At 39.2% G+C, this 24172-nt stretch overlaps 2 protein-coding genes and 1 long non-coding RNA gene across 3 annotated transcripts in view; 2 read left to right on the forward strand and 1 right to left on the reverse strand.

The window, feature by feature from the left end:
* The window catches only part of LOC114149750 (protein NLRC5-like), a 1536511-nt gene that overhangs the window by 1254176 nt on the left and 258163 nt on the right, over positions 1-24172 (reverse strand). The window lies entirely within an intron of this gene.
* The window catches only part of LOC114149825 (uncharacterized), a 461125-nt gene that overhangs the window by 239180 nt on the left and 197773 nt on the right, over positions 1-24172 (forward strand). The gene's annotated exons all lie outside the window — the stretch shown is intronic.
* tprn (taperin) lies at positions 386-24106 on the forward strand. The gene is made up of 4 exons (XM_028025869.1): positions 386-2562; positions 20823-21024; positions 21867-21985; positions 22874-24106. The coding sequence occupies exons 1-4, from the start codon at positions 658-660 to the stop codon at positions 22934-22936; spliced, it is 2289 nt and encodes a 762-aa protein (XP_027881670.1). The 5' UTR covers positions 386-657; the 3' UTR covers positions 22937-24106.

The raw sequence follows: 24172 nt of genomic DNA on the forward strand, positions 1-24172 counted from the left end.
TTAGAAGTTCATTAAATGTTTGTGAGTTTTTCCTTCCACTCAACTTTACCTTAATAAAATTAGTGTTAGTGCTGTCTTCCTTGATTGTGGCCATAATATAGCATTATAGAAATTAAATTTGTGAAATTCATTCATCTTTATGTAGCAATTCTATATTATACACGTCTTTCAATTTTAAGCTTTTTTTTAGACATTAATAAAATTTTTGTCCAGTATAACTATTTGTTATGAAATTATTTTATATGGTTTCTACATAAAATTTATTTTAAAAAATATTAATATTTGTTAACCGTTTGCTTGATAAACGTATTTATTTAAAAAATATATAGAATTTAATGCCAACCGTTTTGATTGACAGTTCTTCCTTGCGGCGGTAACAATGGAAAGGGGCGTGGTTATAGTCAGGAAGTGGGCGTGTCGTTAACCAATCAGCGTCTGGGGGAGGCGTGGCCTCTTTCAAGGGATGTGAGGAGAAAGGGAGCTAAACAGTGAGCAGGCAGAGAGCGAGAAAAGCGGCGGAGGAAGGGATGTTTGTGTGTCCGCTGGTCGGTGCTGCAGGTACGGTCACAGCCGGATAACAGCCCTCATAGCGCCGCAGCGGACCGCGGCGAGTCCGCCTCGGAGTTCCCCCGTTTCCTTCACCACCAAACGCGCACAATGTCCGGCGGGGGAGACATCCACGTCCTCCGCCAAGACGCCGGCCAAGAGAGTCCGAGGATGCCGGCCTGGAAGCGAGAAATCCTGGAGAGACGGAAGGCAAAGGGCGGCGTTTCCGCGGGGAGCCCGGCCCCGGAGACGAGCCCCGGCGGCGCCGCGGGGTCGCATCACATCAACGGGGATGTAACGGGGAATGTGAACGGTAACGGCGGTGGTAGTGCGAGGAGAGACGGGGGGGCGAGCGGCGTGTCCGGGCGGAACTACACCATCACCACGGCCAGCCAACATTTCGCCAACAACAAAGAGCCCCGAGCGGCGGCGGAGAGGACGGCACCGAGGGAGAGCCTGGTGCTCCAGGAGAGTCTGGGTCCGCTGGAGGAGAACCCGTTCATCAAGCTGGAGAAGGAGCGCCGGAAGCGGCAGGACCGGGAGAACGCCGCCCGCCCGGTCCAGCACATCCTGGAGCTGTACGGAAGCGTCCCCGGGATCCGGACCATCCGGGCCGAGAACATCATCATCATAGAGTCGGATCAGGACTACTTCCAGGAGGCCGGAGAGAGTAAAAGCTGGCAGCAGAACGGGGTGGACACCTACAGCTCACTGAACGACCTTCTGGACCGGAGAGGCAGCGCCGTGACGGAGATCAGAGCCAAGGAGGTGGTCATCTACGACACCACGCTAAGCCGGAGTGAGGAGAACCTCAGCACCCTGGGCCGCCCTGACCCCGATGGCCCCAGAGACGCCGGGGAGGGCCAAGGCAGGGTCAGCCGGATCCTCCAGAAGTTCGACTGCAACTATGGAAAGCTTCAGAAGAAGTCGCACAGCACAGAGAACCTTCTAGACCTGGATTGTAGTGCCAGTGCCAGGCCAAGACATTGGGCCAAGCCACAGCCAGATCTGGTGCCAAAGCCCAGGCCAAGTCCGAGTGTCAGCAGCCAGCCAACATCACCCGTCTTCCAGACTCCTTGGACTTCCAAAGCAAAGCCACAGCCGGAGCACCACCCAGGTTCACCCCAGCCTGTGTTGTCCTTCCGACAGAGGTTTGAAGGGGGCGTCGTCCCCAAAGACGAGCCAGACAGAGGGCAAAGCAACCCCACCAGGGAGCGCGACTGGGAGGCCGCGGAGGTGCCCCCCAAACCCAAGGTGCCATGTTCTCCGGAGACCCGCCGTGCCCGTGCCGAGTCCTCCTCACTGCCCGTCTCTTCGAAGGTCTTGCGTGCGACGTCTGAGTTTGAGATCCGTCCTTCCCCGAAGCCGGACATCGACCAGATCCCAGACGGGGACACCCAGGCTCGGGCCCTCGCAAACCTCCGTCTGCAGTCCAAGAACTCCTTCACGGTGGTCCCCAAGCGAAACTTGCAAGCCTCGACTGCGGCCACCAGCCCTGGACCACCAAGTCCGACCAAGTCCTCGCCCTTGCCAGGAGTGCCAACACCCCCCCTCTCCCCAACAAAGAAGAAAGAAGAGAAAGTACAGGAGAAGAAGGAACCGGAAGTAACTCCTTCTCCTTCCTCTCCACCGGTCCCGACCTCACCAGTCTCACCAGTCTCTCCAACTCCGAAGCAACCCCCAGTGGACAAACTGCCAGTCACAAACATCGACGACATTGAGGTGGAGCCCCCGCAGCGTGTGCCGGTCCCCAGCCCCATGGTGCAGAGGAAAAAGGGCAACACCTTCACCGTGGTGCCTAAGAGATCGGCGGACCCCCAGAAGAGCCCACCGGAACCCCAGCAGGAGGCTCCGGCTGAGGCCCCGCCGGGGTCCACGCCCCCGCAGCCCCAGTACGCCCAGCTGGGCAGCCTGCTGAAGAAACGCTACCCTGCTGTGGAGGAGATCCAGGTCATCGGAGGGTACCAGAGCCTGGCCAAGTCCTGCCTGTCCAAGACCGGCTCAGTGGGCAAGAAGGTGAGAGGAACTCCTCTGGTTTTCTGATGTAGGGAAGCAAAATATTACCAAAACAGAAACATCATCAATATTTACATTAGGGCTGTTGCGGATAGAAAAAAGAGGAGTAAATTTCTTCCAATAAGCTCAGAAATGTTTAGATTAATCTCAGAAATTTTTCAGGATGAAACAAAAACATAAGAATTTTTGAGTTAAATCAAAACTTTTGGACATTTGTAAATCTTCCAAAAAAATCAAAAACGTTCTGCTTTTCTTTCTTGTAAATTTTTGACTTGTCAGCCTTTTAAAAATAAACACATATTATTTTTCTACAAAAAATATTTCAGGACTTTCTGGAAAAAGAACCCAACTTTTTTTCTGGCTGTTTTGACTTTTTCAAATCAAATAAAGAATTTGGACATTTTTTCTTCAGAATTCAGACTTTTTCTGAAATGTAAAGAATACTGACTTATATTTTAAGAATTCTGAGAAAAAAGTCCAAACTACAAAGAAAAAAATGAATCCTGACTTTAATCTCACAGATATTAAAGTCAGAATTCCATTTTTTTTTCCTCAGTGGCACTAATGGTCTTCCGTATAGATCAAACCTTGAAGAAAACACAGGAAATCAGTGGATTTTGTAACTTTTTGCAGAATGAAAAAGTATTTCTATTCCCTGAGTCTGGATCTTCCTCTGATCTAAACTAGGAAGTCTGACGTCACACAGGAGTGTTGCACCTGTCTGTCCAGCCAAGCTGTACAGTGTGTGTGTGTGGGGGTGTGTTGGCGTGTGTGTGTGTGTGTGGATCTAAATCTCTTGCGTCCAATCTCTGGGTTTGCTGCGGCTCTTTATGTCTAAGTGGATTAGCAGTGTGTGTTTACACAGCCGTTTGGAGCAACTCGCTGTGCTTTTCTACTCTTTTTGTTTGTTTTGTTTGCTTTGTGTGTGTGTGTGTGGGCGTGTGTGTAGGGGTGTGTGTGTGTGTGTGTTACTGTTTCAGGTGGCTCCGTTAACTGACCAATCCCATCTACATTTCCTGCTTCCTAAAGAGCAGTGTGTTTACTCCTGAGGCATTTTTATCTATTTTTTTAATTAAATCATGAATCATATTTAGGTTTTTCTTTAAAAATCGCAGCTCTGATTCCTCCCTGCTCCAGGCTAATCGTTTCTGACTCACGTGCTTTTGGGATTAATTAAATATCATGGAGTGTTGCTAATTAATTTTGCGAGCCGCTGCAGGGCTGATGTCAGATTGAGGACTGCATGTGAAGCTTTGTTTCCTGTCTGTGCTTCTATTTGACGCTGCGGTTGCACCATAAACCTCGTCCTCTCCCGTGGACACGTAGAATGTTTTCACATTCAAACTGTGAGGAGTTTAAAGTCACATAAATGCTGCTGGACGGAAGCTTCTCCTGGATTTTCCTCCATCCGTTTTCCCTTTAACCTAATCTTCCCTGCTCAACAACCACAGCATGATGCTGCCACCACCATGTTTCTTTAAACCTTTGAAATTCATTTCAGTTTTTGGTTGGATTAGGTGTTAAAGCTGTTAAAGTCTAAAAGATGTGAATGCCTTCAATTAACAAAACCTTTTTAAAAATATTTTTAGATTTTATTTTTTTAATCAACAGGTACACAAAAAGTTTAACTAAAAATATATTGTTTTATATTTAGTATTTATATTTATTTATTAAATTTTTATTCATTTTTAACCAACAGATCAACAAATTATTTTTAGTCAAATTAATTCATATATTTTCTAGATTATTTTTATTTATTATATTTATTTTTATTAATTTTAAAAGTCATCAAGAATAAAATTTTAATATGAATTTTATGAAATTCATTTATTTTTAAGTCAAGACGTGAACATAACTTTTTAATATAAAAAATAATTTTTTATATAATTTTTATTTGTTATGCTTTTAATTTTTGTTTTTAGTGAACAAATCAAGCAAACTTTTACATTCAATGTTTTTAATATTTTTTAACATAACTTTTTTAAATAAAATTTTTAAATATCATTTTTATTTATTATGTGTTTTATACTAAACAGATCAACAAAACTTTTCTTTCTTAATTTAAGTGTCTTTTTATATTAAGTAAAAATTTTTAAAATCATATCAACAAAACGTTTAAAAAATAAAAACTATATTTTTAAATATTATTTTTATTTACTGTTTTAATGTATTAGGATGTCAGACAAACAGGTTTTCTTAGCTAAATGTTATTTTTATTTAATATTTTGATGAATGTCTCTGTCCTGGGAATCCATCAGCCTCAGAGTTTCTCTGAGCCTGAGATTCTGTTTCAGTCTCTCACACTTCGACCTTCTGTCTGGTTTCATCGTTGCTGCTGAAGATGCTTCAGAAGCTGTGAAGCAGCAGCAGCATCTTTCTGCTCGTCGTGTTTTTGCTCGTTTCGGAGCAGGCTGGAGGTTTGGGCCCGGCCCGGATCATTTCTGAGGTTTTTCTCTCTCTCTGTGTAAAACCAGAGCGACCGCACCTCAGAGTTCTGGCCCGGTATTGAGGATTTTTTCCCCCCTGAAAATATAAAACTTTTTTAAACGAGGAGCTTGGCTTAAACCCCATTCCCATCAGAAACTTGACTCCTCTCCTTCCTCCCAGCCTGATTCCTGGTGTTTCCATTGGACCGTTTGGAGGAAAAGCCTCTGTTGGAGTTGGAGCTTCTGTATGTAGGTCAAGAGCAGCTTCTTGTTCCGCGTCACTCCTCCATTTGCATAAAATCGCTCAGAGTTTTTAGGTTAAACACAGACTGGGATTGACTTCCGCTTAGCAGAGTGCCTGGATTTCCTGCCGGTTTAATGGAAGACGGCAGAGCCTCTTGGAAGTGATAGATGTGGCTGCAGAGAGTCGTGGAGGCGGCAGAGTTTGTTTTTGAAGTTTCTCTTCCCTCTAACTGCTGGTTATAACAGCAGAAGGAAGATGGAACCAGATTTTTGTCACTTTTTCCAGAGTTTTGCTCAGTTGATTCATTTACATTACTGTTTTTGGAGTTATGGCCAATTTGTTTCACTTATCAAGTGTTTTTCAATAAAAAATCTGATAAGTGTGACATCGATTAATCGATTAATCAGATTTTAAAAATGTGATTCTGCAGATTTTTCTTTTAACCATGTAAGTCTTTTTACATTATTTTAAAAATACATTGAAAGGCACAAATAAACAAATAATTACATTCTTTTTTCACCATATAACCTTTTATGAGTCTGTACTTCAGTTAACGATTAATCAATTAATCGAATATAAAAAATGAGACATTCTACAGTTTTTTTATTTAACTACTTAAGCCATTTTAGACAATATTAGAAGTGCATTAAAATATGCAAATAATTAAGGTTTTTGTTTTAAATAAGAACAACATTTTATGTCCCAAAAATGTAAAACTGTATAATTCCTTTAGTGATTTTGAACCGAATGAAGCTAACGCTGTACCACTTTAGGAGTTCTGGCTAAAACATATTTACAGATGAAGGTGTTTTTATCTTAAATCCAAAATGTATGCATTTTAGTGTAACTTTGCTTTAATTACTGCTTTAATATGTTATTTGTATATAAGGGTTTTTTAGAGGCTGTATGCTTTAGCTAACGATTAATTGATTACTAAATTAGTTGATGATTATTTCAATAATCCTTTTTTGAGTCTATAGTTAGTTAACAACTAATTTATTCCTGAATTAGTTAACAATTATTAAATAATTGATTAATCCGATTAATCATAATTAATTTGATTAATCATTTCAGCCGTGGTGTTTTTAGTTTTTTGCCCGTTCTTCTTCTCCCTTTTTTTTCCAATTCACCTCAACGTGACTCAGGCGTTAAACAAATGCAGCCGCTCTGCTTCACACGGATCCGAAACTCGTCTTCTAACCTCCCACCAAAACTTCCAAACTCTGCGGTTCGTTTACATCATCATTTGGATGCAGACGCTGGGATTAGCGTCTCTGACGAGGCGTCCATGTTTCTGCTGAACCGGCTGGAAAACCAAAGCGTTGTTCTTTCATTTGACTCTCAGCTGCACAGCCTCATAACACAAAAAGCAGCATTTGGATATGTAAACGCTCCGAACAACAGGGCTACATATAAATGTGACTTTGTGGGAAGCTACTTTTACTGCAGATCACTTTGTTCTTTTTTAGTCATGACATTCTGATGGTGCAAAAATACTCAATATAGTCGTATTAAACCGAGATTTGGAGGAAATATGTAAATTTGTTTGACATAATGTCATTATTTTTGATAGATAATTATTATTACTGCAGATACTGTTCATTGTTGAGCTGTAATTGTTCTGCAGAACATAAATTGTCATTTCGCTTCCTTAAAATATATATTTTTTTTTTCCTACGAGATCCAATTTTTATCAATTATTAAATTTTGCTCACTTTCTTTTCTGAAATAGAAATAAAAGGAGATGTGTTTTTTATTCCAATCATCTCTTCTGTTACTTATATGATTGGATGTTAGAGCCAAGAATATAGTCATAATATTGGTTTAAAAAAAATTCAAATTAAAAAGATGCAATTTTACCAGATAATCATCTTAAAATGACAAAAACAGTTTGTCATTTTAACAAAAAAGAAAGTTTTTGTTGTCCTTTCTTCAAAACAGCTACAGTAGTTTATATGATAGTTTCAAATTCCTGCTACTGATAATAATTTGATGCTGATGTATTAAAAGTAGGTATTTTTAATATTATACCAAGTTCAAAAGATTTTTAACATTCCTAATTTTTTATTTTTCATGCTGATCACATAAAATTACTACTTCATTCTACTAATATTATGATTTTCTTCTTGTAATTAAAAATAAAATCTTAGCTTGGGTCTAATACTCCATCACAGCGTTGACCTGAATCCAAAGTCCAAATAAATAGAAGCTGTAAAACAAGATGGCGGCTCTGGGTGGGATGACATGACTGAACAATGGGAACCCAATGAGCCCATTGGTGAAGAAAAATCCAGATTTTCCAAAAATGGAATCTTAAAAAACCAATTATTTGATTAATCGATAAACGATTTATAGCCCTGTCTTGGTTTTTCTTCTCTCTTGGTTTCTTTGGTCTCAACTCGGCCTTGGATTGGGTGGTTTGACTTCAACACTGTCCCGTTTTTCAAACCTTCTGTAGAGCAAATTAGCTTATTGTTGATTGTTCAACATGCCAATTGTCTTTTCCTACACATTGAAATGGCTTCACAAGTCATTAGTTAACCTCTGGTTGTTTCTCTAGCAGTAGAAAGTTGTGTTGACCAAGTTGTACTGAGTTTCCCAATGATTTATGGCATTAGATGTGAAGTAAGGATTAATTTTGGTAAGCAGAAAGGCCAGTCCACATGTTCTCGGTACAGGAAGGCTGTTTGAGTTGGACTGAAAACTCCAGCCGTCAAGGAGTGACCAACCACAAGACACTTTGGGATCCTTGGAAATGTGGTTTCAGGTTTGCTTTAGTCGAATGTGTTCTCCAGGGAATCGAGGAATCCAGACTTCCCACCACCTCGGCGTGGTTCCAAGAGAACCTTGATGCGGTTTGTTTTTAAACCGTCACTAAAGCACAGCTTTGAGTGTAGATGTGCTTCAGCTGCCACCAAAGCTGGTGTGTTTTTCCTGCATTTTCCTGATTTTTAGATGCCGTTTATGGATTTTTATTTTGCTTTTCATCCATCTTGAAATTAAAATAATCTAATTCTGGTTCCGCTGGAAACGTCTGACTTTGATTATTCTTGCAGTAGCTAAAACTTCCACACAGACTGTTGTTAGCATGACTTTGCTAATGTGATGTGTTGGGTAAAGATTAGACATTTTGAGTTTCCAGCTTAGGTAATCAACCAATCAGGACTGATCAAAATTAAACAATTCAAATCAAGTCTCTGCTTCTAGAATTTGTTGAACCTTCCTGTTATCAGCTGAAAGTCTTGCTCTCTCTCACTCAGAGACACTGCACACAGTGCAGTGTCATAGGAAATTGCTTTTTACATTTAAGTTTTTTTTCCTCCAGACTTGATTTAAAGTAATAGAAATATCTCACTTTGATTCTTCTCCTTATAGCTAAAACTTCCACACAACAAATTCTGTTGTTAGCATGACTTTGCTGGTCACTGGTTGATTTTTCTATGCTTCTGAAATTTGCTAATCCTTCCTGTTACCAGCTGAAAGTCTTGATCTCTCTCTGTGGCAGCGCAGTATCATAGAAAATGGCTTTTTACATTTTATTTTATTTTTTATTTCTTCTGACTTGATTTTAAACAACTCAAAACAATGGAAACATTTCTGATTGTAATTCCTGAAGCTACAACTTCCACGCCACCAAACATTATTAGCATGACTTTGCTAGCATGGTGCGCTCACTGATGGTGAAAAGATCAGACTTTTGAGTTTCCAATTAGCTAGACGTAATTGAAATTAAAATATTTATATGCTTTTGGAATATGTTGAATCTTCCTGTTATCAGCTGATATATTGCTCTCTCTCGCTCTCTGGCAGTGCAGTGTCATAGAATATGGTTTTTTGCATTTATGTTTTTTTTTTTTTTTTTTTTTTTTACTTGATTTCAAACTTTTTGATTCTTCTCTCTGTAGTTACAACTTCCACACAGAGAGTTGTTGTTAGCACAATTTTGCTAGCATGGTCCGGTCATTGATTGGGAAGTGAAGTGACCTACCACAAGACACTGTGGGATCCTGGGAAATGTGGTTTCAGGGTTGCTGATTAGTCAAATTTGTTCTACAGGGAATTGAGGAATCCACGTCGGCGTGGTTCCAAGAGAACCTTGATGTGGTTTGTTTTTAAAACATGGCTTTGAGTGCAGATGTGCAGCTTCAGCTACCACCAAATCTGTAATGTGTTGGTGTAAAACAGGCCAGACTGCATTCGGAACATTCCTCTTCCTGTTTTATCAGTCAGACTTGCATTTTCCTGAATTTTAGATGCAGTTTATGGATTTTTGCTTTCCTCTTCTTCCACCCTGGAGGGTTAAATATACCCCGCATGGTTAAAAGCTCCCTGTAACACAGGAAGGCCAATGAAAGGGCACGCTCCTACATTTACATTGTGCGTCTGGGCTACAGGTGAGAAAGTCCATTGTGTTTAATTATTTACCGCCCGGCAGACATTCCCCATCTCTGCTCTCTCCTCCCTTATGCTTCCTAAAACCTGCCACCGCGCCTCCTTGTCCTCTCAGAGACAGAACCAGAGTCGCATAAACGGATTATGACGATGTGTGTCATTATTGATCTGATGGACTGGTATTTAAATCCCTTAGCGATCCCACCTTCCGGTTAAGTTTATTGAGATAACGGATTTATTGGTGTATTTGAGTTATAGTTCAACCTTCTAAGACTGTAAGGTTTCCAGTTTATCAGTTCAGGATCCAACATTATCTGATAAATGGTTGAATTCATGGTGGATTTTTCTCCAAACAATGACGTTTCACAACTGGTGTAAGGTTGTTTATGCCAAATATATTCTCTCTCCTGGTGTGCAAACAATAATATTTTAATATTTTGGCAGACCGGGGTCGATTGAGACCAAAATTTCAACATTAGTTACATTTTCAGCTGCTGCTGTTCACACTGCACTGAGGCAAACCAACCAAACACTTTGAACAACCAGTTCCCCTCCTCACCTCTGGTGGCGCTGCATCAGGTGCAGCTGAAGGAAATAACAGAAAAACCTCTGAAGAAATGGATTCTTACATTTCTGTTTTTTCATTTTGACTTGATATTAAACAATGGAAACTTTGATTTTTATCTCAGGAAGCATTGTTGTTGGTGTGGTGCGTTCACGGATTGGTAAAAGATCCGATGTTTGAGATTCCATCTTAAACATCTGAGGAGGAACTTGGAAACTTTGAGATTAAGCTCAGAAATTTTGTAAGTCAAAAAACATGGACATTTTATGAGTGCGAAGTCCAAAATTTTAAATTTTTTGACCATTTCTGAGTTTCAAAAGTCAAACATTTTCACTTTTAAAACTCAAAAATTTCCAAGTTGTTTTGTGAGATTAAAGATTTTGTTTTCTCAACGTTTTGAGGTCAGACATTTCCGAGTTTTCTGAGATAACGCTGCAGTACGTAACTTTTATAATATTATCACATATTTGTTGAAACTGTTTTGTTGTGACAGAATGGTATGAGAGAGAATCTGTGATAAATTTACCTCTTCTGCCTTCTCCCAGTGCTCCCAGTGCTCACTAGGAACAACCAATCAGAGCCAGAAGGGGGATGTTAGCTCATCCTCCCCACCGTGGCTACGCTGCATCTAGCATAGCATTTTGTGAATGTTAAGGCTAGTTAGCATGGCTATTGATGACGGCAGATAAACGGTTTTATTGTAAGTAAGTTGTTTCACTGCTAGTAGCACATTTAGCAGCTAGTACATGAAGTGACTGACAGCGCTAAGACCCTCCTCTTGGCTCTGATTGGTTGTTTTTGGTTGGAGCAGTGACCATATCGCTATTGCTATTTCTTCAGATATCAATAGTAGCTCAGGGAGGAGATGGATCCTTTCACAGATTATTTGTCTCACATAATATACTGCCATCATTGTGTGACATTTTCAACACATAAAGAAAAGTTATATGCTGCAGCTTTAATCTCAACATTTCTTGAGTTTTTTTCTAGGAAATGTACTTTTTCTATCTGCCATATTCGCAGTCATAAATGAGCTGCTATATTTACAATAAATGACTCTCACATCTGAGAAGTGCTACTTCTGTTTCTATTTTTTCTCAGACTGCGATGTAGATTTGACTTCCAAATAAGAGAGATGTGTCGTTCTCTTTAACTATGACACACTCTGTGGCTCACACTGAAACTTGTAAATGTGTGTGTGTGTGTGTGTGTGTGTGTATGAATGCTAGTTTTCCCACACGGCCCTCGGGCTGCAGCCAACAGAGTCGGTGTGATTAGGATTCAGCCAGTAAAGCCCCACTATCATCGTCATGTTTAATTCAGAGTGTGTGTGTTTAGGAGTAAGGAGCTGAAGCGGACGCCAGAAGACGGGACGGGTTTTATTTTTTAAAAAGAATCAGAGTGAGACCTCTCCTGTTTTTTTCAACCCATCTACCCCGGATTGTTTCTTTTTTAGCTTTAAGGATTTAAAAATAATACAAACTCAGCTGTTTTTCCGCTGCGTGTTTGATGTGGTACGTTTTGTACCTCTGATGCAAATTTCATTCAAATAATCTCCTGGCAGAAGCAGAGTCCACCTGAAACCTCGGGCGCGCGTGTCGCTGTCCCACGCTCCCGGCGTGACGTCAGCAGCACGTCACAGAGCGTGGCTGTCTTCCTCCGGTTTTTGTCTTCTACGGTTCGGGGTCGTTTTGTTTTTCTTCCCCGTTTGCTTCGCATAAACCTCTGCTCGTCTGCTTCATCTCTCTTCTTCCTTCTCGTTTCCCTCCGTCTCATATCCATGGCGCCTGTCGCCATGGCAACGCCAGCGGCGGCCATTCTATCCCGTCATTAGGATTGCAGCATAAGAACGACTCTCTTTCTCTCTTTCTCTCTCCCTCTCTTTACTAGACGGGTTTTGACGTCAGTGCGGTTGCTGCAGGTTTCTGTGATTTATAATTTTAAAACGAGAAGCTTTTATAATGTTATAGAAGGCTTAGAAATATTATTTATTGCCCCAAAACAAAACGACAGCTAACGGTTGTTTTAGTAATTGTGTATTTTATTGATTAAGATTAATATTAATTTTAAAAATTTATGAAATTTGGCATGTTCTGCACATTTTTTTATTTAACCACTTAAAATTATAGAATACAATTACAATACAATTATACAATTAGAATACAATGCAATACAATTATATAAAAAAGAAAATCCATCCATCATCCATCTGTTCATCCATCCATCTGTTCATCCATCCATCATCCATCTATTCATCCATCCATCTGTTCATCCATCCATCATCCATCTGTTCATCTGTTCATCCATCCATCTGTTCATCCATCCATCATCCATCTGTTCATCCATCCATCTGTTCATCCATCCATCTGTTCATCCATCCATCATCCATCTGTTCATCCATCCATCATCCATCTGTTCATCCATCCATCATCCATCTGTTCATCCATCCATCTATTCATCCATCCATCATCCATCTGTTCATCTGTTCATCCATCCATCTGTTCATCCATCCATCATCCATCTGTTCATCCATCCATCTGTTCATCCATCCATCATCCATCTGTTCATCTGTTCATCCATCCATCATCCATCTATTCATCCATCCATCTGTTCATCCATCCATCATCCATCTGTTCATCCATCCATCATCCATCTGTTCATCCATCCATCATCCATCTGTTCATCTGTTCATCCATCCATCTGTTCATCCATCCATCATCCATCTATTCATCCATCCATCTGTTCATCCATCCATCATCCATCTGTTCATCTGTTCATCCATCCATCTGTTCATCCATCCATCATCCATCTATTCATCCATCCATCTGTTCATCCATCCATCATCCATCTGTTCATCTGTTCATCCATCCATCTGTTCATCCATCCATCTGTTCATCCATCCATCATCCATCTGTTCATCCATCCATCTGTTCATCCATCCATCATCCATCTGTTCATCCATCCATCATCCATCTGTTCATCCATCCATCATCCATCTGTTCATCCATCAATCATCCATCTGTTTATCCATCCATCCATATTTAATGTCTGATTTCCGTATTAATATCATATTGTAATAAACACATAGGAAACCTTTGTTATGTTTCTAAATGAATTAAAATGACTAATAAAACTGTAACTTGTTGTATTTCTCTGTGGCTTGTTGATGTTGCAGATAAAACCGTAACCAGTCTGTCTTTAAGCGCTTCCTGATTCCTCTCCAGTGTTTCCCATCAGGACTGACATCCAGTCGGTTTCTCTCCTCAGAATGATTTTCCCACCGTTCATCCTGTCATTCTGACCTTCCTTTTGTCTCCATTGAGGCTTTTCCAGACACACCTAAACCTCCAACTTTTTCAGTCGGCCATTAAACGCACCAACAATGAACGGTGGGTGGTTGTGTGTGTTGGGAGTGGACCGTCCGATGGGTTTGGATCTCCACCCTGCCGGTGTCGCCTTACGCACCTGGTTCACCGGCAGGAACGCTTTCAGAAATCCACCTGCTTTTTTATTCTGGCTCTTATCAGGGATAATCCAACCCTGGAGCCAATCAGATATTCACTCACAGGAGGCTAAAGGCGAACTATTATCTCCGTGACTCACACCGACAGAGTAAACACGCTTTCCAGCAGCGTCCGCCTACGTTGGTTTGACAGAAACAATTCTATCTGAGATTTAAAATCACACGAAGCAGGAACATTTACCCTGAACTGGAATAATGACTCCATTTGTTTGATCCGTTCTTTCACCAGGGTGGAGTCGTTCAGTAACCAGCAGCTTTATAAACAAAATAAACAAAAACTGGGTGTGTGTTTGGAGTTTATGATGGATTTTGAGATGAAGGAAATTTATGAGCTCCAAAAATAAAAAGAAACTCGAGATTTTTTTGATTAATTTCAGAAATGAATATTTTTGAGCTCCCAAAGTCGAAAATTTATGAGGAAGAAATTAGAAATTTCTAGATGAATATCAGAAATTTTCTACAAAAAAAACCCAAACATTTTCGAGTTCCAAAATGTTGAAATGATTTTCAAGAAAGAAAACCCTGAAATATTTAGGTTGATCTCAGGAAATTTCTTTAAAAATGAAAACAATGAAATATTTATTTTAAAAAAACTGGTAAAAGTTTAGCTCCAAAAATTATAAACCTCAGAAATACCACAAATTTTCTAGAATTTATTTATTACATTTTTAAGATCCAAAGGTAAGAAATTTGCACAAAACAAAAAGCCACTTTATTCTTTAGTTGTAATATTACGACTTTGGAAATGAGATTTTAATCTCATGTTATTAAAATTACTTCACTCTCATTATTACTCTTTGAAATGTGTTTAAATGAGGAGAAGTGATCAAAACTGACTTTTATTTGTTCTCTAGTTGCCTGTTGCTGCAGCGCGTTGCCTGTTGCTCAGTTGGACGTTGCCGCTGCAGCGTGCAGGTTTGCTTTGAGGCAGTGATGCAGCTGACGCTCTGCAGCCTGATCATCGTGGTCTAATATTATCTGCCTGCTGGAGATTAGCTCTAATCAGGCACCTGCTCAGCCTGGACGGTCTGCTGGTCTGATGGTGGAAACGGATCCAGAGACTCAGTTTAACTCTGAGAAATCTGCAGCTGCAGCGCCTTAAATGCGCCGCGGCGGTTTCACTGTGGCGCAGCTTCAGTGAGGTTGTTAAACTTAAGGCGCAGTCAGAGCTCTGTGCAGGAACCACGCTTCACCAATCGGGGACATGGCATGGCACTTGGCCTGGAAAGAAATTCCTGGCAGCCGCTCATCAGGACACTGATGGAGACATAATCTCCTCCGCAGCTTTCTGTCCTCTGACTGCGCTTTTTCATTTCAACTGGGGAAAATTAAAGAAAGTTGAAGATTTTTAGATAATGTCGAGATCTAGTATGATAAAGATTCCATAAAATGCAAACTCTGATAAAGATGAAAAGATATTTTAAGAAAACTAGAGGCGAACTGATTGCAGTTTCTCCAAAATGCCTGATGCCATTTTCTTTGTCTGACTAGCTGCTAAATATATTCCAGAGGTAGATAAGAGAATGTTTTCAAGTAAATATCGATTAATCTCTTATAATTAAGAAATTCGGAGCCTATTTATTGGTGCAATCATACAAAAATACATTATCTATGGAAGAGGATTAGTGCCACTAGGGGAAAAAAAGGATTATTTTTCTCGCAGAATTTTTACTGTTTTTTTGCAGAATTCCATTTTTTTCTCAAGATTCTGGCTTTAATCTTAGAATTTTGACTTTTTTTTCACTGAATTTTGAACTTTTTTTTTCAGTATTCAGAATTTTTTTACCACCGAATTTTGACTTTTTTCAGATTTCTGACTATAATCTCAATTTTGTTTTCTTTTTCGCAATATGCTGACTTATTTCCCCCCAAAATTCAGCCTTCAATAGATCCCCACATTTTTTCACGTTAGTGTGTAGTTGTAAATTTATTTTTTAAATTTTCACAAAAATTGGCAAAAACATCTGGTTTGAGTGATGCTACCTCCCCTCTACAGGGGGCAGTATTTCTTACATCTACTACAATGCTGCCTCAGTTTTACTTAGCAACAAGTTGTAGCCTGTGATTGATAGCAAAAAGTGACATTTACTGTTAGACATGAGCGCAAATATCGCAAAATTCCTTAATTTTGTTAGTAAAAAAATCACAAAAACAATCGCAAAATCCTGAAGGGACAGAATAATTTTGGCGTTTCTGCTGCAGAACGTCAGTATCAAAGACTTGTTTTGCAGTTTGTTGTTTGCCATTCTTGCTTTCTTTACCGTTAGCCTCATGTGAAGGGTTTATATTTAGTGCCACCTACAGGCCTGGAGGAGTAACAGCAGATTTTTGGGGCTGTTCTCTGTATTTCTGTGTGTCAGATTGTTGTTCACTACCAAATCTTTGCAGTAGTTCAGCCTAAAGTTGTGCATTAAAGCTTCACCCTGCAGTGCATTGTGGGTTTTCTGGTAAATATAAAACGAAGGCCGTCCCTGATGCCGCGGCTTCCTGTTTCTGCGCCGTGTGGTGAACCAGAATGACGGCGTTCCTAAATCTGCTGGTGGACCTTCCTTTTTTCCCCCCTCCGCTTCATTCTCCCTCAGGAAAGAGGACAAACCACTCCTGCCTTGGTGGTGGCGGCTTTCAGCATCAAAACAAATATCTGGTCCGGGTCAGCAGCAGACCTCGTAAAGAGTTAAAAGTCCCATCTTTGTTTTGGCGCACTGACTTGGATGCAGAGCGAGGGCAGAGCAGCGAGGGCAGACCAAAGGAAAAGTGAAAGACTGTGAAAGAGGAAGCGAGCCCAGCGGCTCAGCCTGATTTATTGATGGGGCCTCGGCTTTGGCAGCCAGAGACGGAGAAACAATGCCGCTCTAGCAGAGAAAGTCTTTGTTTCCTCAAGACTTTTAGCAGCTGAAATGAGTCAATATCCTGGAACCCGACACATTTTACAAAGTTATTTCAATGGGGACTTTGAGTAATTTGTGACTTTTGTCACTTTGAACACATAGAATATAAATATTAGTGGATTTTATTGACATTTTAATTGATAGACCAACTCAATGTGGCATGTAAAATGATGGAATATTCTCTAATTGCATGGAAAAAGTCTATAATTATATTGTCGCCAGTTGCTAACACACCACACATCATTCTTTGCTCACATCAGTTTCACTGAATGATTAAATATGGCGCCACATGGAGCCGTTGGATGTTATTGTTTACATCCGGAAATTTTGCTCATGTGCTCAAAAGGACGATTATTTTTTAAAGCTTTTTAAAAATGTTTTAGCTGAACCCAGAGGCAATGAATTCCACAGCATATCTACATGTTATGGTTGTCATAGTCAAGCTAGCATAGCTGACCTACTTCCCTCTGCTGTGCTATTTTTTTCTTAATTTAAACTTTTTCCCGACTTTATCTAGTTATCATGGTAGCAAAGCACTGCGTCTCTTTTTCTTTCTTATATCAGGCGTACATTTAAGACTTAGCGCGTTATTTTGACAACTTAACAGCTAAAACCAATGCTAGTCATAGTCTGTTGGCAGCTTCTTGCCCTCCAGCGGGAGACGGGACGGGATTTTGCATGTGACATCATCCATATATATACTCCAATCAACAATTACTCATTTGGTTAACAATTACTCAGATAATTGCTAACTCTTGTTAACACGTAGCATTATCACCAGTGTTAACAAGAGTTCAGTTCAGTTCAGCCAGAAAGTCCAGTTTTGTTTTGCACTAGATTTTATTAAGGAGTGTCCTAGGAAATAGGGTTGAGTACAAATGCACGCCACACTTTTCAGATTTTTATTTGATTCCTCTCAGCATTTTCTTCCACCTTACAATTCCTCCCAGGACGTGAAAAATAACAACGTTATTAACCATGTTAACCATGATATGTGAAGCTAATTTGAACATTTAGCTCCGTCGGTATCAAATGTAGGTCAGGCTGCAGGTGATGAGGCCTCTTCTTCTCCTGAATGACCTTTGCACTGCGGCACGCCTGCACAGGCTTTACGGGATTATAAATATGTGGAACGGCTCCTCCGATTGGTCAGCGTTCTGACCAGATAATCTTAACACCTGAGCTAATTCCCTTGTGTTTTTAGAACAGGAATCGTAACTGTGGACACCGCAGAGCAAAGGTTCGATCTCCATGGCAACAGCAGAGGAAGAAATAAAAGCATTTTGCGTTTGTGACGCCTACAAGCGGTCAGAACATGTTGAAAGTGGCTTTTTTATAAACTATGAGTGGCTTTTTGAGTCATCTTGAGCTATAACCGCCCGCTAAAGAGGAACTGAGCTCTTCACTGGTTAAAAATGGATCTTGGTATAATTTTTTTTTTAGTTTTTTTTGTGGTTGTGATGAAGAAGCATAAAAACTTTTAACTCTCACTTAAAAAGACATTCAGCCTCAGACCTGTTTTTGTTTTATAGTCGTTATAAAACGTTTTCTGATTTCCTATCTGCAATTTCCTGGTCGAGCTTTGACCAGACCGTTCTGATTTCAGAGACCCGAGTCAGTGATAGGCGGTAAAGACGAGGAAAGAAACAAAATGGCTGCAAACCATTTGGATGGATGGATGGATCCATCCATCCATCCATCCAAATGTAAATGTAATTTACATTTTACAGCTAAAAATGTGATTTACATTTTGAGCTTGTAAATTAATAAAAAAGAATATTTTTTTCATTCTTGGAGTTTTTTAAAGCAAATTCTCGACTTTGAAACTGAAATTTCTACATTTTTTTCCTGGAAAATTTCTGAGGTGAATCTGAACATTTTGTTTGGCGGAAATGTACAACCTTTTTTTTCCCCCAAAGCAGAGCTTGATACTTTGAGTCTTTTCACTTTATGAGTTGACAGGCTGTCACTTCCTTATTACTGCATGTTTACTCAGTGTTTATCATCTGCTGACGCTGCAGAGCCACCGCTCGGTCCCCTTCCACTGGCGCTTTCTGCCTCGGTATCCGCAGGTTGGCGTCTCTTCAGCGGCCCAGGTGGCTTCGTTGCTTGAGCTCCGTGTTTTGGCCCGCTGGTCTCCAGACTGGCGCTGTTAGAAGCGTCTGTTTGGCGGCTCGCGGCCGCTGATTCAGGCGAGCCGAGCCGTGTAATCCGGCCTGAACAACGGCTCCACCAGACAGAGATCTCAGTGGGTTAAACACGCCGTCTGTTGTCTCTGGGAAAGTCTTGAGTTGGCCATCCATTTATGAAATGTCGTCGAGGCGCTCAGACGTTTTTAAAGAGATATTAAGGATTTTGTTTAAGACGTTAGCTGCCCTTTTCACCTATTTAAAATCCCAACAACAACTGTAAAGGCCAACCAACCGAGTGAAGTTGGTTTTGTCTCGGCTGGTTAAGGTCCTGAGATTTTATTTTGGGAATGTTCTTGTTAAGGTAGCTATGGTAACGGAATGCTAGCCCTGAGAAGCTAACCGCGACGGTTAGCAGCGAAACAGGAAAAGGCTAAAAAGCAGCTCAATATTAACTTGAATTGCTGTTACTGACCTTGTTTTATTGACTGAAGCTAAAATAAAGCTGATTCTTTGAAATTAAATTTTTATTTATTTATTTAAAACAAGTGGAATATTACTTAAAAGTACTCAACTTGAGTGTGATTATTATTCACTCTGGTTCTGAATACTGTACCGCTGGAAGGATTTTTGGTCTTACTTTTTCATACTTTATGACTGTTAGTAAGACGAGTAACCGTGGCAACTGTGTAGCAACTGGTAGCATCTAGTTAGCGTCTCAAAAGTTGGAATAATATTTGAACCACAACTCCAAATCACAGAGGAGTTGAAAAGCGTGCTTCATGGATGTAGAGACCGTATCCCCTACTTCAGAGTCTAACAGTTCGGCCAGACAGAGATTCAAAGAGAAACAACAAAAGCAAAGGAAGTGGATTAGCATCGCTATGCTAGCAACTCATGTCGTCATCCAGGATAATTGCTAATGTCTCTGCTGCCTGGTTATTGAGCTATGAAACATTTAACTTCACTTTAGGATAAACAAAGTATTGTTGAATTTAAAAATTGGAATTCATGAGCAGGAAATGGGCTAAAAAATGGAAGCTAATTTCAGAAGCATAAACCAGCTTGTTGGTGGAAAAAGCAAAAAATTTGCTAATTTAAGACTTTATTTTTGTAGCGTCCCATAATGACCACAACTGGTTCAAAATAAAAGGTGCTATTGATACATGCGGGCTAAACTGTTCCACTTCCTGCTCTCGTTCTGCCATGGCAACCAGAAAAAAAAAAACAATGCAAACATAAAGAGTAGTGGGTTAAACGGGGGCTGCCCAACACCATCCTTAATCTAAATCTGTCCTAATCTGCATCACACGCCAACAATCCAACAATAACATCAACACCTTCGACTCTTTCAGAGTCAAAACGCATAATCTCTCACTGAAAACTGTTTTATTTTACAGTTTATTTCTTTCAAAATGTGCCGTTTTCCATCTTAATCATCTAACTTGGTTCCCACATCCAGAATTTTATTTGCTTTAAATTTTTTAATTATTGCTTTGACTGTAAATAAGTTTAAGTTAGTAGTTATTGTCGATATGGCTTAATTAAATAGTAGGTTCTTATCTTTCCCATTTTGAAGAGTGGCTGAGAAGAGATGGGCCTCTGTGTCGCATCATGTTTACACTCAGGGGAACAGGAGGTCATGAATTACTAATAGAGTTCCTAGACTGTCAGCTTAGAAATATACAAGTAAAGTAATAATGGAATAAATAATAATAAAAACAATAACTATAAAAATATGGAAGTAAAAATAGACCAAGATAAATGTATAAAGATATAAAAATGGTTCAGTCACATAAAAAGTATGGTAGTTAAAATAAATGCAACAGTAAAAAAATTAAAATATAATGAAAATAAAATTAAAAAAGATGATTCAGTCACAAATAATAAAAATATAGTAATAATGATGCAACAGTAATAAAGATAAAATGTAAAAATTAAAGAAAATGCCTTAGTTACATTTGATTTATAGCAGTTGTTGTTGATCTGTGCCTCCACAGCTGTCAGCACTTGACACAGAATATGTTTTACTTTTCGAGGTTTATGACGGATATAAAGAAATAAAGTTTATATTTTCCTGTGTCTCTTCGCAGCTGACGATCTCGTTCAACGAGTCGAGCCTCCAAAGCACCTACGAGTATCCGTCAGAGAGCAGCGTGTGGGACAGCGGCGAGGAGGACGAGGACGACAAGCAGGACGGGACGCCGGCGGACGAGCAGCCCAGCATGGTGGGACGTTTCCACATCCCTCGACCCAGCCTGGTCGGATCGCCGGTCCACTCCGAAAACGGAAACGGTGAGACCCGACGTCAGAGCGAAACCAAACTAACAGAACAATTCAGGCCTAGTCAAAGTCCAGACTTACTTTCTGCAGCTAGATTTGAAAATAGATGCTCACAGACATGTTCTGACCATTCTGACTGAACAGAAGCTAAAATAGAATAAGCACTCCACACTTTTCAGATTACCAATTGTACAAAAATATAAAAAATCAGGCATCCTCCTCCTTCCACTGGACAATTCTGTATTACTTTGTGTTTGTCTGTCACATACAGTTCCTATAAGATATATTTAAGTCTTTAGTTGCTTAAAAAAATTAATTTTCATCAATACTTCTGCAAGTAATCGAATGAAAACAGTGAGACAGTAGTGAGGTGTGCGGTAACAGTGGGATTAGCTCTATACATTTTATTATTTGAAGTGGTGACAGTTAATAAAATACATTTTTAATAGTTTTATCTCCATGAGGTGGAATTTTTCTCCTATTTACTAATTTTCTTATAAAAAATAAACCTTTTGTTTGGTAAAATGGGAATTTTTCCTACAAAGTGTTAAGAATGTGAAATAATATGAACAATTCTGAGCTAAAAACTATCTTAAGTTATATAGAAAGATGTTAGGTAGTATTTTATGTAGAAAAGTTAAAGAAAATATACAGTAAAACCTCTGAAATCAAACCAGATCTGATTTATTAGTGGAACCTCAGAGCCCCCTACTGGAGAAAACCTGTAACTACACTTGGTTTCATTACAAGCGAATTTCTTTACATTATTATGTGCATAAAAGCTCTACAAAAATGTATTTTTCCGAATTTGTTGAATAAATTAAGCAATAATGTGTTTTTCTAATTGTCTTCAGACCTTTCCAGCTACATTCCCAAGCACTCTGTGGACTTCAACACCTGGCAGGAAAACAAACAAGAAGACAAAGTTTACCTGGAAGAACCCACTTCGCCGCAGATCACAGAGGAGGTCATGGTAAGAGTGAAAAAAACACTTCAACACAAACTTAAAGCTCCATGTTTGGATTTGAGATGTTTTCCAGCCTCACATATTGTTTTTTTTCTTATTAATAATGATGGTGAATAAGTTTAAAATATAAACACAATGCAACAAAATTTTGAAACTAGATGCTTGTATAGCATTGATTCTGATGTAGGATTGAACTGATTAATCAAATTAATCTTGATTAACCAATTATTGAAGTAACTGTCCACTAATTTAGTAACTGATTAATCGTTAACTGGAGTATACAGATTCAAAAAAGTCCATTTTTTAAAAACAAAACAACATATTGGGAGCAGTGATTAAGGTAAAGCTTTAATAAAATATATATATTTTGCATTTATGATGCAAAATATTTTACCCAAGTTATCAAAATAAGAAATAAACGATTAATTGATTAATTAGATTTTTTTTAAATGCTACACATTTTCATTTAACTGCTTAAATATTTGTTATATAATTTTAGAAATACATGAGAATTGAACAATTCAGTTCCTTTTTGAAATAAGAAAATAACCATTTTATTTTCTAAAATGCATTCATGTAGTAAATTTGAATAAAATGTTTACATATTTGTTTGGTTTTGGCTTAATTACTGCTTTAAATATGTTGTTTTTTCACCAAATGATCATTTTTGAGTCTATACTCCAGTTAATGATTAATCGATTAATAAATTAATAGACAATTATTTAAATGATTGATAAATCACAGTTAATTTCCTACTCTAAATTAAATTTTGAGCAAATTCTAGTGAGTTCTGACCTAAAGTCTCTGGTCCTCTCCAAGAAACATGAGGAGAAGTTGAGCCCAGCTGTGACCTTTGACCTCATGTAACGGTGTTTAACGTGGTTTTGTGTCCAGCTGACTCCGGCAGACAGCTCCTCCCTGTCCGACTACAGCAGCGAGCCGGCGCTTTACTTCTGATGGCTGCGGCCCGGCGGCAGCATCTCCGGAGAACCCGGCTGCAGCACACGGCGCCCTGACCGTCCTGCTGCTGCTGCAGAGGCTCCTGCTGCAGAGGCTCCTGCTGCTGAGGCTCCTGCTGCAGAGGCTCCTGCTGCAGAGGCTCCCCAAAGCCACAAATGGGAATAAAAAAAGGAATAAACAAAAACAAAGAAGCAGCTGGGCTGTGTTTCCCCCTCTGATGGAGGACAGTTGATCTGTCCGACACTTTCGCTCGTTGGTGACGGAGTTCAGTGTTAGGACTTTCTCTGCTTCTGTACAGATTATAAATAGCAGACAGAAAAACAACAAAACATGAAGGTTAAAGGGTGCCACAACTATTTTCTTTTCCAGCTTTTGTACGTGCATGTTTGGTTTCAGCTTCCGTTTTACTGTAAAGCTTCTCTTTGCCTTCATTTAGTTTCAGGTTTTCATGCTGTATTTAAACTTTCTGGATGTTTTTCTGAGGTGCTTAAAAAAAACTTCCCTCCGTCTTTTGGAAGGAGGTGAAGATGAACAACGGCGTGTTGGGGCCGCTGTAGACAGAAAGAAATATTTCCACCAAAACTCTGAAATTTTCTAGAAAAACCTGGGAATTTCTGAGCTTGGAAAGTTGAAAATTTCTAGAAAAAAATAGAAATTTAGATATTAATCTAAGAAATCTTTTGGGGAAAAAACGTGGAAATTTCTGACTATTAAAACGTAGAAAAATTGTTGAAAAAAACTGAGAAATTTTGAGTTAATCTCATAAATTTTTATAAAAACTGTAAAGTTGAAAATCTGCTTGACAACATTCCTATATTTTGAGATTAATCTCAGAAATTGTTTAGAAAAAAACATTGCAAATTTCTGAGCTTGAAAAGTCATAAATTTGCCAGAATAAACCTGATAAATTTGGGGACAAATTAATAAAATTTTCTAGAAAAAAACTTTGAATTTTCTGACTTTTGAAAAGTAGAAAATTTGCTAGAAAAAAAGAGAAATTTTGATTTTAATCTTAAAGATTTAAAAACAAACACTTGGAAATTTCTGCGTTTCTAAAGTTGACAATTTGTTAGAGATAACTTCTATATTCTGAGATTAATGTCATAATTTCTTTTGAAAAAAAACATTAGAAATTTCTGAGCTTCAAATGTGAAGAAAAATGCTAGAAAAAACTTCCAAATTTTGAAATTAATTTCATACATTTTCTAGAAGAAAACTTGAAAATTTTGAAGC

This window comes from Xiphophorus couchianus, chromosome 8, assembly GCF_001444195.1.
Source record: "Xiphophorus couchianus chromosome 8, X_couchianus-1.0, whole genome shotgun sequence".
Taxonomy (NCBI): domain Eukaryota; kingdom Metazoa; phylum Chordata; class Actinopteri; order Cyprinodontiformes; family Poeciliidae; genus Xiphophorus; species Xiphophorus couchianus.